The sequence below is a fragment of the Lycorma delicatula genome, chromosome 3 (assembly GCF_047948215.1).
Source record: "Lycorma delicatula isolate Av1 chromosome 3, ASM4794821v1, whole genome shotgun sequence".
In the NCBI taxonomy this organism is placed as follows: Eukaryota; Metazoa; Arthropoda; class Insecta; order Hemiptera; family Fulgoridae; genus Lycorma; species Lycorma delicatula.
This window is the reverse complement of record NC_134457.1, coordinates 210640229-210658106: the sequence shown is the minus strand read 5'-3', so window position 1 is coordinate 210658106 and position 17878 is coordinate 210640229. Positions and strand designations below refer to the sequence as shown.

The 17878-nt window shown below is 31.5% G+C and overlaps 1 protein-coding gene across 3 annotated transcripts in view; it reads left to right on the top strand.

Annotated features, from left to right (window-relative positions):
• Positions 1 to 17878, top strand: part of Ask1 (apoptotic signal-regulating kinase 1) — a 140651-nt gene that overhangs the window by 10686 nt on the left and 112087 nt on the right. For all 3 annotated transcript variants that reach the window (XR_012755838.1, XM_075361440.1, XM_075361439.1), the window contains exons 2-4: positions 3641 to 3834; positions 12028 to 12222; positions 16734 to 16906. Coding sequence is in view for 2 of the 3 variants with exons in the window: in XM_075361440.1 (XP_075217555.1) it covers positions 3641 to 3834; positions 12028 to 12222; positions 16734 to 16906 (562 nt within the window). In the remaining variant the exon portion in view is untranslated. The remainder of the gene's footprint in view (positions 1 to 3640; positions 3835 to 12027; positions 12223 to 16733; positions 16907 to 17878) is intronic.

The following is a 17878-nucleotide window of genomic DNA, read 5'->3' as shown; positions in this document are numbered from 1 at the left end:
GACGGAGTGTGCCACTCTTGGCTTTACCGCTTTGTTTCAGGATCGTACTCAAATATCCAGGATTCATCATCTGTGATCACGATTGAAGAATTTTTGATCATTATCAATCCTCTCAAGAAGATCAACGCACACGCTTCTTCGACTGTCCTGTTCCGTTGTGAGGTTTTTCGGCACCAATTTCGCATGTCCAAATCGTCTGTCAAAATTTGATGTACGGTGAAAGTGTTTAAATTTAACCGTTCACTCATCATCCTTATTGTTAAACGACGGTCTGATCTCACAAGAACCCTCACACGTTCAACGTTTTCGTCAGATTTTGAAGTTGAAAGTCTCCCTGATCGAGGTTGATCTTCTTCTCGGCCTTCCAAAAATGATTTGTGCCAGTGGAAAACACGTGCCCTTGATAAGCAGTGTTCCCCATAGGCCTGTTTCAGCGTTTCAAAGATCACACTCGCGGATTCCCCAAGTTTAAGACAAAACTTGATTGCACAACGCCGCTCTAAATTCCGATGCTCCATTTTCGTAACACAACTTCATTGATGGAGCTGTCAAAAATAATGTGTCGGCTGAGCGGAGTTGAAACTCGTACTGACCATGTAGAAGGGATGAACAAACCGGTCTAGCACAGACCGGTAGATACAACGTTGCCAGATCGCTCGCAGTGTTACCAATCTCATTACTTGTCTCACCACCTGGTATTTCGAGTTGTTTTGTTTTTAGAAATATATCTTATTCGTAGAATTTCGTTGATTTTTCGTTTATTACTTTTAGTCCAATCTCTTCTAGGTCTTTCTTTATTTCCGTTATATATTTTTTCAACCTCAGGTTTCTGATTTACCAGTTGTTTTAGTAATGTATTTTCTGGCATTCTTATGATGTGGAAAAAGTGGGATTACCGTCGTTTTTTCAGTAGACCAATAATTAGTTATGTAATTTTTTGTAAACGGTTTTGTTGGTTGCTCACTACATCTTTTTTATAATTTTTATTTATGTATGTTCTGATTATTCTTCGTTCTCATTTAATCGTTTGATCACTTCTATTTTCGTTTTTAATTTGAAATAATGTTTCACAAGCGTAAAGTGCTTCTGGTAAAATTACTGTTCAGTAATGTCGCATTTTTGCGTTTATCAACAAACATTTTTTATTGGATGTTGATTTTGTTAATATACGACCGTTTTTCATTTCTGTTGTTCCAGGTTGAATTTTCTTTTAATCTGTTAGCTATAATTTCGTACAAATATTAAAAAAATTCTGTATTAATTTAATTTCTTTGTAATTAATTTTTATCTTTATGTACAATGGCTCCATGACCATAATCTCTATCTTTTCATATGAAATTTTTAGCTCAATTTTTCCAGCAATTTTTTTCCAGTCTCTGACTATTTGCATTTTAACTTCTTCCGTATTTTTGGGCTAATAATGCTGGGTCATCAGCCAATTCCAGACAGTTTGTCTTTATTGCGTTGATCCCATTCCCGATTTTTATATTTCTTTGACCACAATTTCATGATAAAATCCAGGGCAATGTTGAAAAGAAGTGGTGAAAGTCCATCGCCTTTTCTTAATCCCGTTTTTACTGTAAAAGGTTCGGAGTTCTCTGAATTTTACTTTTGATTTTGTGTTTAAAGTCAGAATTTTTAACAGGGTTTGTCTGTGGATGCAGTCGGAGGCTTTTTTAAAATCTATAAATTTAAATAAGCAATTCTTTTTCGCATATTTTACAATTTTTCATAATTAATTTTAGTGTTAGAATTTGGCCTGAGCAACTTCTGTACGGTCTAAATCCGCCTAGATATTTTCCGAGTTGTGTTTCTAAAATATTTTTCATTTTATTTAACATTATTCGTAATAACATTTTGTAGGTACAATCCAGCAGAGTAAGTCCTCTGTAATTATCTGGATCTGTTCTGTCGTCCTTTTTGAACAATGAGTGAATAATTCCTGTTGTCCAATGTTCTGGTAATTTCTCGATGATTCAGATTTTTTAATGATTTTCGTGTAATTCTATAAGGGAATCTTGATTCACGTTTTTTCATATTTCTGCAAACACCTGATCTTCACCGCAAAGCTTGTAATTTTTCAGTTCTTTTAACGGCTTGTACCACTTTTTGAAAAGTCGGTGTGTCAATGTCCGAGGTTTTGACAGATTTTTGTGATCCAACACTTAGGAGTTTAAAAGTTTGTTGGAAGCTGTGGCTAATATTTCCGCATTTTCAGTATTAATATGTGCCAATTTTCCTTGTGCATCTTTCAACATTAATGTTGGCGGTTCGTATTTTTGTAAATGTTTGCCAAATGTTTTGTAATAAATACGGGATTTATTTTTGTTGAAGGTTCCTTTGATTTGAACCAGCATATTTTTATGAAAATATCTTTTAGCGTTGCTTATGATTTTGCTGATTGTTTTTTGTGGGAAGTTAAAGCCTTGTTTGTTTTAGCCGGTTTTCGGGCTTGGTGTTTAATCATCCAGGCTTGATGTCTTATTTTTTCTGGCTGCTCTTTTCTCTTCAGGCGAGGTTAATTTAATGTTTGTTTTCACAATATAATGATCTGAACCGGAATCAGTTTCTCTTAAAACTTTTACATTGTGAATTTCCCTGTAGAAATTTTTATCTATGAAAACATCGTCAAGCTGAAATTTTCACGTTTTTGGTTACATGGATGTTTCTGTGTTTTTAGTTTGTGTGGTAATCTTTTGAAACAAGTGGATTTAGAGATGAAATTATTATTTCTGTACAGTTCTATTTTTTTATACCATTCTTGTCGGTTTTTCTTTGTGTTGGCCATTTTCCTATTATATCTTGGAATTTACTTTCTTTTCCGAGTTGTGCATTAAAATTACAGACTACGATTTTATCATGTTTAGTGGGAATATTGTTTATGCCTGAACTAAAATGTCACAGAATTTGTGGACTTCTTTTTCTGTGTCTTTTTTGCGTTGATCGTTGCATGGGCTTTAATTATTGTCAAATTTTTATTCGCATATTTGAAACTCAAAGACGCGATTCTTGGGGATTGAGATTTAAACTAAATGATTGAGTAATTTTTAAGGTTTACTAAAAATCAGTAACCGAATTGTGGACATTGTTTCATGACTATTTCCTGGTATACTATTTTAGAGTCGATATCCTTGACTTTCCACTGGATTTTGTTCAGCGTGTCTGAGTTCTTGTAAAGGCATGATTATATTTTCTTACCATCACAGATGTCAGTAAGAATTTTCTTAACAGATTGTGTTATAATTAATATTATGTGTGGTGAAGTAGAACTGGAAAGGTGATTTCGATTTAGTTCATCAGGAAATTCACCAAATTTTCCTGACTATCCAATCTGGACCATGTGGGGGGCTCGATTTTGGAAATAAGCTAAAAGTGGTTCGGCAAAAAGGCTATTTCAAAATCTGAAATCAATTCCGGACAAACAACAAACAGTATATTATATACATTTATTTTAGGGTATAAAATATTGTTTACGATCCTGATTTTTGTTTATTTATAGTTTGTGAACAATATTAGTCAACCTTTTTTATATTCATTCCAAGAGGTGTATATTTTTATTAAGATCTTAGTTAGCAGGAAAATTAAAAGTTAATGTTTCATAATTTTTAATTTTGTTAACTAAATAATTTCTTTATTATAGAAGTTCGGAGCACAGCTGGTTCAGAAAGTATGGCTAGTCAAAGTGAAGGCTTAAGCACTCTTGTAAGGCCACGTATGGACATGGTATGTGTGGTTGATCTTCATCAGGCAGAACATTTAGCTAATAGAAAAAGAGCACTTGAAGAAGTGAAGCAAGCATGTAATTTAGTAAATGCTAATTTTCATTACATACAGGTTTGTTTTTTCTTTAATTTTACTTTTAGAATATTTCATTCTACTAACATTTCATTATTTCTTAATAATTATTTTGTACTGTTCATTGTTTTATATCCATAAAATATCTGTTAAGGTTACATTACTTTTCTGTTTAATTTTTTGGTGATATTTAATTGATAATATCTGTTCTTGCTAGCTGAAGTTAGTTTTCCCATTTTGCTTTTACTTATCCAGTATTCTCTTTACTTATCAAGTAAACACTTATAAGATTCATATCCTGTACATCATCATGTTCAGACACGTTTGTCAATACATCAAACGTTTCTTTTGTTTTAATCAATCCAGCACCGTTGCATGTCAGTCTTTTAGCAAACATCATCATGTCTAGTGAAGAGACTAATTTCGAAGTACAAGAACCAGTAGAACCATCTGCGTCAGAAAGTAGCAGAATGTATTTGGTAAATATTCTTAAAAACAACACCGTTGTTTTAGACCGGTCTATGAGTTCTAAAAGAATTGCCGCCAAAGAAAAAGCATGGAACACTATTCAGAAGGAATATCAGAAAAGTGCGGGGAAGTCAATTACAGTAGAAAAACTAAAAAAAAAAATTAAATAACATGAAAACAGACCTTAAAAAGAAAACTGACAAAAATAAAAGTGGGAATAGAGCAGTGAAATTACTAAAAATGGAAATTACTAAAAGTGGGAATCAAATCTCCTTGAGTTACTTGAAATTCATGAAAATCCTGTATTGCATCAGATACCGGGAGCAACCAATGTAGGAATTGAAAATAGGATTCAAGAAGATACCCCAATTCAGCCTACTAACGAAATCGCTAACAAGTCATCAGACGAAAATCATTCAAAATCAGGACAGCCTGAAAAGTGTAAAAAAGAGACAACATTGGGACACTGATGAAATAGCCGATCTATCAACCACTGATCTTCTACGACTCGTTCTCAATGAGCAGCTGAAACTTGCAAGAATGCAGATGAAGAGAGAGGAAATAAAAATTAAAACAGAGGAGACAAAAATGGAACAAGAGAAAATTAAATTACGTCAGCTGCAATCATCTTCAACAGAACGGTGCGAAGTTAATGAAGAGAACAGATTTTGATCTCAACCAATACATATTGTTGAAGTAATCCTTATTTTGTATTTCTGTAAAAAAAATGTATGTATTTAATTTTTTATTTGTAAGCTAAAATAAAATAAAAACCTATCACTTCCAAAAAAAAAAATTAAAAATTCATTTATACTTGTGGGGGCCGCGTGCGTATTTGTGCTAACCCATGCTCATTCATTCGCGTGCACACATGCACGCACACACACATACACACACACACACCAGTATAAAATAGAAATATCCAGTATAAATGATTATTTTTTTTTCTCTTTATTTATTTTTCTCCTGTTATTTTTACTTATTACATTTTTTTAATCTACAAAATGAGGTAAGGTTAACAAATTTATAATAATAATAATAAATTTTATTAAAGTTTAATAATAAATGATAAATATAAAAAATGGTAAAATGATAAAAATGATAAGGAGTTTATTCCAAATCACTTTTCCAACAACAAAGCCATGATTTCATTTCTTCTTGCTTGCCCTCTGAGACGAATTCCATCCTCTTCAAGTTCTTCTGGTTCTTCATTTTCATCCTCTTCTCTTTCATAATTGATATTTTCTTCTAACTCACAATATTCGTCATTTAAATGTTTCGCAACATTGTGTAAAACAGAACAAGCCACAAATACTTTCGGAATTTTTCCCAATTTTACACGAACAAGATTCGCCAATATCGGGAACCGTTTCTTATGACCAAAAATGAGTTCAATAACAACTCTTTCTTTAGAATGTTATTTATTGAACACTTCTTTCTGACTGTTTCCTGCTGGTTTAAAAGGTGTTATTAACCACCGGGCAATTCCGTACCCACTGTTTCCCAAAAGGCATACCGTACCATTAAATTTAGCCATGGTTTGGCAAACACTGTTCTGTTTCCAAATGCGACTGTCATGGGTGCTATCCGGCCAAGAAGCATCAACGCTAGTGATTTTTTCAGTGGAATCATATGTTACCTGAACGTTGATGCTGGGATACTTCTTACGGTTTATGTAACAGTCTCTCTGTAGCGTGCTGGTTTATTTATTTCTAAGTGCGTGCAATCCACAGCACCTATTACGTTCGGCATTTTAAAGCGAGAACTCCATTTTCTCTTGGGTTCATTTAACTCATGAGCATTCTGTGGAAAGTGAATCCACTCGGATGCCTTTTCGTTTATTTTATTCAGAACGTAATCGAAAGTTTTGCATACTGTAGAACGGTGAATCCCGAAATCTTCACCGACACCGTTTTGAAATCCAGGGTCTGATAAGTACCGCAAAAATATTTCCATCTTCTGTTGCGATGACAGAGCACCTTCTCGCTTTTCATTACTTTCTTCCAAAAAAGCGTTCGTCAAAAATTCAACTGATTCTTTTGTAAAACGAATTAGTTCTTCATATCTTCTTGGACTCAATGCTCGCCTTTCTTTGTAAGTTTTTGGTTGACGAATGTTGACAAAGGCAGTTATACCAAGTATAAAAAATTAAATGAAAGTTTGATAAGGTTACTAAATAGTTACCTTGAAATTCTACCAGCAAATACTTGAATAGTCTTCCGAACTTAGGATTTTATTCACTCGTTTTAAGTAAAGTCTGACCGGAATCAGTAATTGCGTGTAGTTACAAGTAAACGCTTGATAAGTAAAGGTTATTCACTTCCCTGTTTTACAAATAGAGAATACTGGTCAAGTATTTGGTTTACCGTTGTTTATTCACAGAACTGCAAGTAAACACCTGTATAATTGCAAGTAAAAGTAAATACTGGTTTTTATTCACTTCACTAAATGAAAGGTTGAGAAATGCTGCTGTAATCCAATGTATTAAGTACGGATCAGTGTGGCTATGTATTAAATATAAAACAGAATTATAATTTTCAAATGTTATTATTGCATTATTTGAAGTTACTTAGCCTCATACATTACATATTAGTTTCAATTTTTATAATTTTAGCTAATAACTGTAGATCAATCATTCCAGTCTCGCAAAGAATCAAACTTAAAACGTTCCTTAATATACTAATGTGTATTGTATAGGATCAGACTGCAATTTTTCTCCAAAATAACAACTTTAACAGAAGTCAGATTGAGCCTCCACAAGGTACGCCTGGATATATTTGGAACAAATAGTAGAAATTTTCCTGATGAACTGAATCTAAACAAACTTCACAGCTTAATTTATCATCAAATCACACCTCACTATATCACATCTAGAGTTAACTCGAGACCTAGTCCCACCACAGGTGACTCCATGACAATCTACCATGAAGGGTCTTTTAAGAAATACTCTACTGGCTGAACTTAGCAAAACCAGAGTTCAGAGAAGGCAGCATTTGGATATTATGGGCTGCCACTTAGAAGGTAATGCAATCAGAAGCATTGGAATGTCCCAAACAAGAAAAATACAAAATCCAAAATCAAACCAAAGCAAATTACCTACATTTTTACACAATGTAAACTCGCTCATGCGGACTGCTAATCTAAAAATAAGGCCTAATGAACCAACACATAATTCTCATCATGGGTCTGTAGAAAATAAGAAACACCAACCAGGACGCCATGGAATCTCAAGGATATAGGCTGTACAAAAGAATACCTAGGAAGAGAATGATGAAAAATGTCCCACAGTTCGGAATAGGCTTTCTAGTCAGCCTCAAAATAATAAACTTCAAACAAGATTTGAAGTTACAATCCTCAAGAATCTCAACACTATCTTAAAAAGTATCTAATAAAATCTACATTTATAATAAACTCCCATGCATCCACTAATAATAAAAATAACTCTCTAAAAGACCATAAAGAAACTGAAAGGTTCTGGGTCTACTCGACCTGACTATAAATAACATCTCCAAAAATCATTTAAACAATTACTCGGATACTTCAATGCTCAAGACAGAGAAAGAAGATACCGTGACATCATCAGAAAATGGCTTTTCGAAAATAAAACAAAAGTGGACAGAGACTCATCGATCTCTACAGAAACCACAACCTAATCTTGAAATCCAAATATTTCAAGAGGAAACTTCAATGACTCAAAATCTGAAACACCCTGACTACAATAAAGGAGAATGGCAACTAGTCCATGTCTTCATGAACAAACACCACTTCAGATCAAGGAGATCTACAACATATAAGTCCTGTGAGGAGTAGACACAGACTCAGATCACTATGTAGTCAAATAAATTTACTCCCCAAAGAAAGTAACAAAATCAAGCTCCTAAAACTAAAAGAAAAATGGCCCCTTCCCAACTAACCAAGTATGAAAATTGCCAAAAAGCAACTGAAAAAATATTAATCACGGATAAACTCGAAGATCTACTCAACAACCTTAAACAAATTGTAGAAGAATTAGCCCCAATAAAATCCCTTAAAAAACATCAATGGTAAAACAGCAAATGTGACGAAACAGTGGAAAAAAGACATCAAGCATGGCTATTTCACCAGTCCCAAAAATCAGGAACATCCTTCCAAAATCTAGTAAAACAAAGAAAAGAAACCACCTGAACCATAAGGAGAATAAAAAGACAACACCATAAAGACACACTGAAGTCAATAGAAGAACAATTCAATAAAACACTTTCGAGAGACTATTACAAAACCTTCAAAAATCATCTCCAAAAATACGAACCCCCACCCCTACTAATAAAGAATGAAAACTGTAAACTGTCCCATAACAATAAAGACTACACGGAAATTCTAGCCAAATATTTCAACAAACTCCTAAATTGTGAGGAACCAACAGAATCTCTAAACTTCAATGCCAACACCCCAATAACATCTCCAAAAAACATCAGCCCTCCCACACTAAAAGAAGTCTACAAGCACCGAGTGAGATGATGAAATACAAAGCAGCAGGAGATCAGACTTTTGTAGAGATCTGAAAACATGCAGGAAGATCAACAAAAATTGCCCTTCATCAGCAGCTTGTCAACATCTGGATCAAAGAACTACCAGAACACTGGATGACAGCCCTATCCATCTGCTACACAAAAAATGGGATAAAACAGACCCTAACAATTACAGGGAAATCCAATTCCTAGATACAACATAGAAAATTCTTTCAAGAATCATTTTCAACATGATCGGTTCACAACTCGGCAAAGAACAAGAATACAGGGAGGTTTCAGACCCCGGGGGGCTGTCCAGACCAGATTATGAGACTCAGACTAATAATGGATTACAACAGGAAAAGAAACAGAGACATGGTGATAACATTCGTAGATTTCAAGAAAGCTTATGACTGCTTCCACAGAGAATCCCCACTAAAAATTCTAAGACACCTTGGACTACATATCAAATTAATGAATATGATAAAGCTGACCCTCACAAACACTAACTCAAAGGTAAAATTCAGAGTCAAGCTTTCAGAACCTTTTGTGATCAAAACAGGATTGCCCCAAGGGAATGGGTTCTCACCAATATTATCAACTACACTCTAGAAATGGTAATGAGGGAATGGATCAAAAAATGCCCCAAAAAAGTAAAAGTAGGCTGAACAAAAACTGTCTTGGTTTCACAGACAACTTGCCACCGCTAGCAAACGACATGTCGTTTGCTAATACACAGATATTAGAACTTCAAAACATTACAAATAAAATTGCCCTAAAAATTTATTTACAAAAAAAAGACAGAAATTATGTCCCAAAAACCAACAAGATTAAAAGAAGTAAACATAAACTGTAATAAAATCAAAAGAGTAACCGAATTTAAATATCTCAGAGAAATAAATAGTAACAAACGATCTAAATGAAAAAAACTTTGATACAAATAAGAAGAAATAAACCAGTTAAAGCTCAAAAATTAACACGGTATACTTACAATAAAAAATGCCTATCGATAAATGCAAAAATAAGACTCTACAACACAGTTGTAAAACCAGAAGCCACTTATGCAGCGGAAACACTCTTCCACCTGAATGAACAATCAAAGACAGACAGACTCCAGAAAATCAAAAGACGAATTAGAAGAATCTGCATCAATAAAAAGTACCAGAAACACGGGCAGTGATGGATTTGGCCAACAAAGTTGTGTACAAAGAGTTAAAAGCCATCACCCTGCGTAAGAGGAAACTAGCATTCTTTGGACATATCATGAAGCTGAAAGATTCAAGACTTCTGAAGCAGCTAGTACAGTACAATCTCACCTCAAAAACACCAAGACAGGATGCAGATGATTGAAAGAAATAAGAGAGGATCTGAAGGAAATTGGCCTTACATCAGTAAACACCACAGATAAGATAAAATTAAACGAGAAAATCAAGAACAAAAACACTTGCTTCATGCTCACAAGAGAAAACTCAACACGAGCATTTTCAACAGTGAAAGGGTACAAAGATTGGAATATATGAAAAAGTACTTGGAAGACCACAAGGCCAAAACAGTCCCATCGAAGAGACTTGGGTAATGGACTGACTAAAGTGATCATATTTGGTCATAAAAGATAGTAATAATACCAATGTGTAATATTTATAAAAATAATTAAAAATGTGATCTAAGATCTAACATATTTAAATTTGGTGTTTATCATTACATTATTGATTAATATCAGTGATATACAGAGATGATAAACATATCTGTATAATTTTAGTACTTTAATTAAAAAAAAATAATAATAAAAAACTGGATAAAGCTGAGCTCGTTGTGAAAGTATTAAATGTGAAGGAAAAATACATTAATATATTAGTGGAAAGTTTTGGATTTGATCTTGACCTGGCATGGAATTTTTCCACAAGCTACAGATTTTCATATCACATTCTCTTCAGTATATTGAAATTAGAAAGATCATCTAATAGTAAAACATCTTGCAGATCTGTTTCTTTTGTCCTACCATAAAAATTTGGGAAAAATTGATGTAAAAAAAGTAAAAAAAAAATAGTCTTATAAAAAACTTTTACAAAAAAAGTTTAGAATAAAAATTTTCTTCTGTGATGACTGTATTGTTTATCAGTTGTAGGGAATTTTTTTATTTTATTTTCATCCAAAATTAAAACAAAAGCCAGGTCATTTATCTTCAACAGAGGCAATTTCTTTTAGGCAGTTACCAGTTGACCTGGTGTGATTAAAAAAAATAATTTTTCTTAGATTGATTGACCTATTAACATTAAATTTGATTTTAAATATAGTTCAAATTATAGCATCACATTAGGTTTATTTATCTGAAAAAAATATTCTTAACAGCTTAGAATTTTACTTCTTGTCTGTAAATGTTTTCTGCTATACTGAAATATTTTTAAAAATTGTTATATTTAATATTGTTTAATGTTTAAAGTTTTTTCAAAATGAAAATGATAATCCAGTAAAATAACTATCTGTGCAAAAGCATTCATGAGTATATATTACAATAAAAAAAAAACATTTAGAAGGTGAATTGACTGTTAGAAGTAAAGTTTAATATTCTCTTTTTAGATACATTAGAGTATTCATTAACAATAAATATGAAAGTTTTTTTTTGGAAACATGAATCTAAAATATATATAAGTTTAGATGTATCTATATTCCAACCTATTAAAATAAATAAAACAAGAATCGTCAAAGTAACTTAAAAATAAGACATTTTGTAAGTTTGTAAATTGTACCAAAAATGATTTAACACCATAAGCCAGGAAATCTGAATGAATTAGTATTTTTTTTTATAAAAGTTGCTGTTTATTCATATTCTACTATGTTGTCATTTTGTTATGATTCTTAATTCAATTGATATTCCTGAAGTGAATGTACTCCAGAAGTTATATACCACTTATTTTTAGTTGGGCCCTGTAGACAGCAGAATTTCACGTTGATGTGATTAGTGTAAGTTACTAATTATTATCATCAACCACAGAATAGTGGCTGGGAGAAAGTATGAAGAAGCCAACAACTTAAATATTATATGATTCAGCTACCTCTCTCACTCTGTCTGCCACCTACGTGCTCTTATTGTGGCTATTAAATGTTTCATTTGATTTTACCTTAATTTCCTATGTAATTATTACGTTGATTAATATTAATGGTCGTAAAGTTTTGTTACAGTTTAAGTTGTTAAAATTTTGTTAAAAAAGTATATTTTTCAAAATGTATGTTAAGTAAAACTTATGTATTAAAATTGTTTCAATTGTTTTGATTTCAGTTTGAGAAATTAGATTTTGGAGAAACAAATGTTCTGACAATGTTCTACAATGCAGATGTTGCAATTGTTGATCTCTCTATTCAGTTGCAGCAAAGCGCTTTGTTTTATCATCTTGGAGTACGGGAAAGTTTTGGTATGAAAGAAAACGTATTGTTGTATACAGATGTGGATTCTGAAACAACATTAAGATTGAAGGTAAGATTTTATGATGCGTATTATATTTTTATAAAATTCCATTATTATGATTTTGAAAGGATTCTGGAAACAATCGAAAATTATAAATGCCTTCTACGTTTAAAAATATCTTGCTAGAAGACCTCACTCTTCTGCAACTGATTTTATATTTCTAAATTTTATAAATCTTTAACTTCATCTGTTGTCAGAGCTTAGAAGTTAGTACAACAATTTTCACTTTATTTACAGGAACTTTTAATAACACATTAACAGCCATAACAGTTTTTCAATCACAACATTCTTCTCCAACATACTTCTCATTTCCTTAATCTTCCTTTGTATTAAGAGTCAGCAACAAATAATTTTCTCACCTTGTACCATGAGGGTGAACATTTAGGTTATTTTGATTTCTTATTCAACAATATATGTGAATACTATTGTATTCTAGCAGATACTCAATTACTTTGCTTTAGCACTGTGTAATATGTCATATATTCTGTAATATATGTTATACATTCCATAATATGAGGTACATGTGGTATTTCATTTCTTGACTTTTAGAATATGCTTGTCATTTTTCATTGGATTTCAAGCCACATAGGAATTTTAAGTAGTAGACATGACACCCTAGGAGTCATCTTCAGTGAAATAAATCAGCTTAAACAATTATATGTTTGCTCTAATTATACTTGATTTGTGAATTTATTAAAGTAGAAATAGTGAAATATTGGATGGTGGGCTAAAACTGGAAAGTTGTCGTGTTTGAATCTTGGACAGACCAGTATTATTATAAAAACATCAGTGCAAAGTAGCGGTAGGGAAATTTTATGTTAATGTTTGGGACATAATGTACCAAGTTAACTTTTAGTTTTTTTCATATTATAACTGCCATCAAGTTTTCAATAACTATTTGCATTTTTGTCATTATTCTGAGTGGTAGTACCTTTTCAAAAGGTTCTCTTTGAAAGATCCAAACACTTCAAGTTTGCAAGATGCCAATCTTTTTTTAACATTTTTCTATTGTTCTGAGAATTGATGCACTCAGTGGGCAAACATTTCTTGATTCTTCAGAATCTCATGTTCACTGTTGCATATACTTCTAGGGCAATATTCAATTAATTTGTGATCATGTCCACATTGCCCAATCACAGTCAATTTGCTTTCATCATTCATATAATTTTATATGAGCAGTTACATCATCTGATAACAAAGTTGGTATACAAGTAGATCTTCTCTTCTGTCAATCTTTGTTGATATAAGCTCATTTCCAGACAATTCTTACAATTTCATTGCACTTAAACATAATTTTTGTTTCCTAACATGTGATACATGATTTTAATCTGTTTTTTGATGTTGAAAACGAATATGAACTCAGAATCTTTCTATCACCCACCATTTTTGAAAATTTTTTTAATTTTAATTAAAGGATTTTTTCATTTTTCAACATATATTTTGAGCTCCTGTATTGTATTTTGTAAGCTCATTTTTATTGTTCAACTTTGTTAACATAATTTGTAAGCTATAAATAAACAGTACTAGACAAAGAATTAAATCATACCATAGTCACATATTATGACACCATATATAATACCGAAGAGTGAGCCTTCATGGACAAGATTAATCATGTCTGTATAGGTCAAAACATGTAGCTGAAAACACAGCTGTGTTGTTTGTATTAAGCATTGGATTTAAAAATGAATTAATTTTGTTCAGTCTTTTACTGTCTTAAGTTTGTTAACAGTGCAGTGTCATAACGCCTTGAAATTGTGTAAATGATGTAGATGCCTTTTGTTATGGATGTGGTGAGATTACCATAAAATCAAATAGAAAAACCATTACACCTTTACTTAAAAAGGCATATCATTTGTACTTTCAGTGTAAAATTGGTGATCACGATAAGACATGGCTCCTCATACAGTATGCACTAATTGTTCTTTGTGTTTAAGAGGATGGCTGATAGGTACATAGAAGGATTTGCCATTTGGTTTACCTATGGTTTGGCATGAACCAAATGATCATGTAACCGATTGTTACTTTTGTTTAACAAATGTGCCTGGAATTTCTAAAAAGTCAACATACTGTAAAATATCATCCTTCATTGCAATCTGTAATCAGGCCTGTACCTCACATTGAAATTATTTCAGTTCTTGAGCCACCTGTGAATGTATAATTTGAAAACAGCGATGAAGATTCAGGCAGTACTGAAGAAGACAACATATGATTGTGTTTTTGAATTATCTTCCAATAAGCCACATCGTATGTCACATGGGTAATAAATGGTGGTTAGGGATTTACTTAAAAAAGATACAACAATTTTGGGCTCTCAAAGCTGACAGAAAGAACTTTCTCAGTACTTTATGAATGAAAATAATTTGGTTTGTTGCACAAATATTTATGAGATTATGTTGCACTTAGGACAAGTTCATAAACCTGAGGACTGGCACCTTTTCGTAGATTCATCTAAGTATAGTTTAAAAGTGGTTCTATTACACAACGTTAACAAATATCCTTCGATACCAATTGCCTATTAATTTGAAAGAGACATACGATGTGATGAAAGATGTTCTTGAAAAAATAAATTATAAAAAATATAGCTGGAACATATGTAGTGATTTGAAAGTTATAGCTATTTTGTTAGGCTATACTAAGTACTACATGTGTTTTCTTTGCGATTGGTACAGTCGAGCTAGGTATAAACATGTTACTAAAGAGTGGAAGAAACAAGACAATTTAACTCCAAATGGGGAAAAATATTATTCATGAGCTCTTAGTTGAAGCCAAAAAAATATTTTTACTCCTCTCCATATCAAGCTAGAACTAATGAAAAATTTTTGTAAAACCAATGAAGAAGGATAGTCCTGGATTTTTGTACATTAGGCAGAAATTTCCGAATGTAAGTGAAGAAAAAATTAAAGAAGGAATATTTGTTGATCCTCAAATAAGAGAGTTGGTCAAGATCACGTATTTATTTAACTCAATGTTAAATAATGTAGAAAGTGCAACTTGGGCTTCATTTAAAGATGTTTGCAAAAAATTTCTCAGCAAACAAAAATTCGACTATTACCACAATATTGTTAATAAACTTCTTACTTCACATAGAGCAATGGGATGTAATATGTCTTTGAAAATACATTTCTTCCACTCGCATCTGGATTTTTTCCCAGACAACCTCGGAGACATAAGTGACGAACACGGTGAACATTTCCACAAAGACATTTCGTTGATGGAAAGCCGCTATAAAGGGAAATGGGATACTAACATGCTAGCCGGACATTAATTCGGGATGTGCCTGAGGCTATTTATAAAAAAAAAATAAACATTTATTTATTTATAAAACACAGGTATTGACATGAAAAATGATAAATTTTGCAGGATTTAACTATATTTTCCCTTTATTGTTTTTGAGGCATAATTTATTTAAAACTAAGGGTAGTAGAAAAATTGTATTTACAGATCTATAATGTATGCAAAAAAGCAATTCAACAAATGTATCGCACTTAGAGAAACATTAAAAAAATTTGTTTGTCTATCAGTGTTTTGGTAGTAATTGGCAATGAATCTTACTAGGGTTACATTTTTTTCCCATTTAAAACAAGTTGTTTGCTGTGAACTTCCAATTTGAATGTCCTTGCAGTAGACAAGGTTTTTTCCACATCTCAATAGAAGTATTGCCATTTATTTTTATCAAAATGTTTATTATAGTTTAAAAGTTTTACCAAATGCAAATTAGGTTTTTTTATTTCCTCTTGTACTATATTGATGTGTTGCTGTGAATGAATTTGGATTGTGATGTTTTGTAAATGGATGAATTAAGTATTATAAATTATTTTTGTTTTGTTATTAATTACTGTACTCCAGATTGGATAATTTTTGTTAGTTTATGAATTTGTCTTGTTAGTTTAAATCTCATAAACAATAGCAAATACTCAAAACACAAGTATTGCTTATCTGCTATTTTTTAAGCACCTTTTACTGTGTACTCGGAGAGAACCATCAATCAGTAGCTAATTTTTATTTTTAGAAAATTAGAGGTAAATGAATAAGAAATTTATCTCTCAAATATAACTGTTTTCAATCCTTTTTCATTCATTATTTTATGTTTTTGTAACAACTAGACAAGTAAATATTATACCATTAGTGTCTTGCACACTTTGGGGAACTTGTACCATTAAGTTAATCAATTTTTGAACTTTGATTCACTGCAAGACTGTAAAGGAGCATTTACATTATCCATTTTTTACTTACTAGGATTCTAATTAAAAGTGAAATTATATTAATTGCAATATAAACTTGCTGTTTTCTTTGGGGAATTCGTTTATTAATTAGAGTACTAAAGTGTACCAATTATTAATCTGTGTTGTTTTTATAGTTTTTATATTGTTCTTACTACATTGATCCTTTATTCTGGCTTACTTAATAAAAAATAATCTAGTCATTTAGATAATTTGTTTTAGTATGGGTTGGGTTATTTTTATGAATTATTTTGTATGTTAATGTTTGTATTTATGTAAATGTGAATAATTCTTTTCTAGTTATCTTGTGGTAGTTACACATTTATATCGTATCGAATGACAGAATGTGGTTCTTGTGTAACAACTAATCCAACTTCTGAAAGGGTTCATGGTAAAGAAACAGCTTTAGAACCACATCAGCCATTGACAGTTGCATTAAAAAAGTTGCTTCAAGTTGTTGAAGTTCAAGCTAAGTAAGTACTGAAATTATATATATTGCTTTGCACTTTTAAATGATAATTGTGTTATTTATATTTTAAATCATTAGTTAAATTTCTTTTCTTTTTTTTTATCTAATCTAATAGTAATTGTTCTTTGTTTTGTACATTATTTTGGAAAGTGTCATTCTTGTTATACTAATGGAGTTTACATACTTTTTTACTATATCTTTGTTTAGTAATTCCCAATGGAGATATTTTAAAAATAAATAAAACCAACCAGTAAAAATATTTAAAAAAAATGTATGCCTTTATTCCATTTCCTCCTTTTGGCTTCTAATTGTAAATATATTTATCTTTCTTGTGTTATTTGGTTTATGTTACAAAAGAATTTAGTCTTACTCTATGCATCATGCCCTAAAAGGCTTTCTGTATGCTTCTATGTTTCTGATTATATTAGCACCTGTTTATATTAAGCCACAGAATCTGGCTTATCAGATCAGAAACCTGTGACCAGCAGAGAAGATATCCCAAAAATAAAGATTCCTTGAGTTTAAATCATCTCTATTTCAGGAGTAAATGCCCTCTTATCAGATTGTTAACAAATTCTACAAGTTGGGTTTCTTAAAGAAACATGATTATAGACTTCCCCTCTATTAATACACGAACTTTTTTATTAACCTTGCACATTTTTTTTACCTTGTTTGTAAAATTTCAGATCATGCTATTGTTATTCTTCTAGGAAGAAAATTTTTTTTAATATAGTTGTGTTGAGTCCCAAATATATAAAGTAATCAATTAATGATTGCTGTTAACAGAAGTGTTATTTTTTTTTAGAAATTAAAATCTGTTTAAATATCATTAAGGTGCATATATTAAATATATGTAAACATAAAATCAGATACATATAATAAATAAATATTAATTTCTAGTTAAAAAATGTTATAATATTTTGTAGTTTAGCTTTATTACAAATATAATGTCTGATTCCATATGCATTTCTGGACT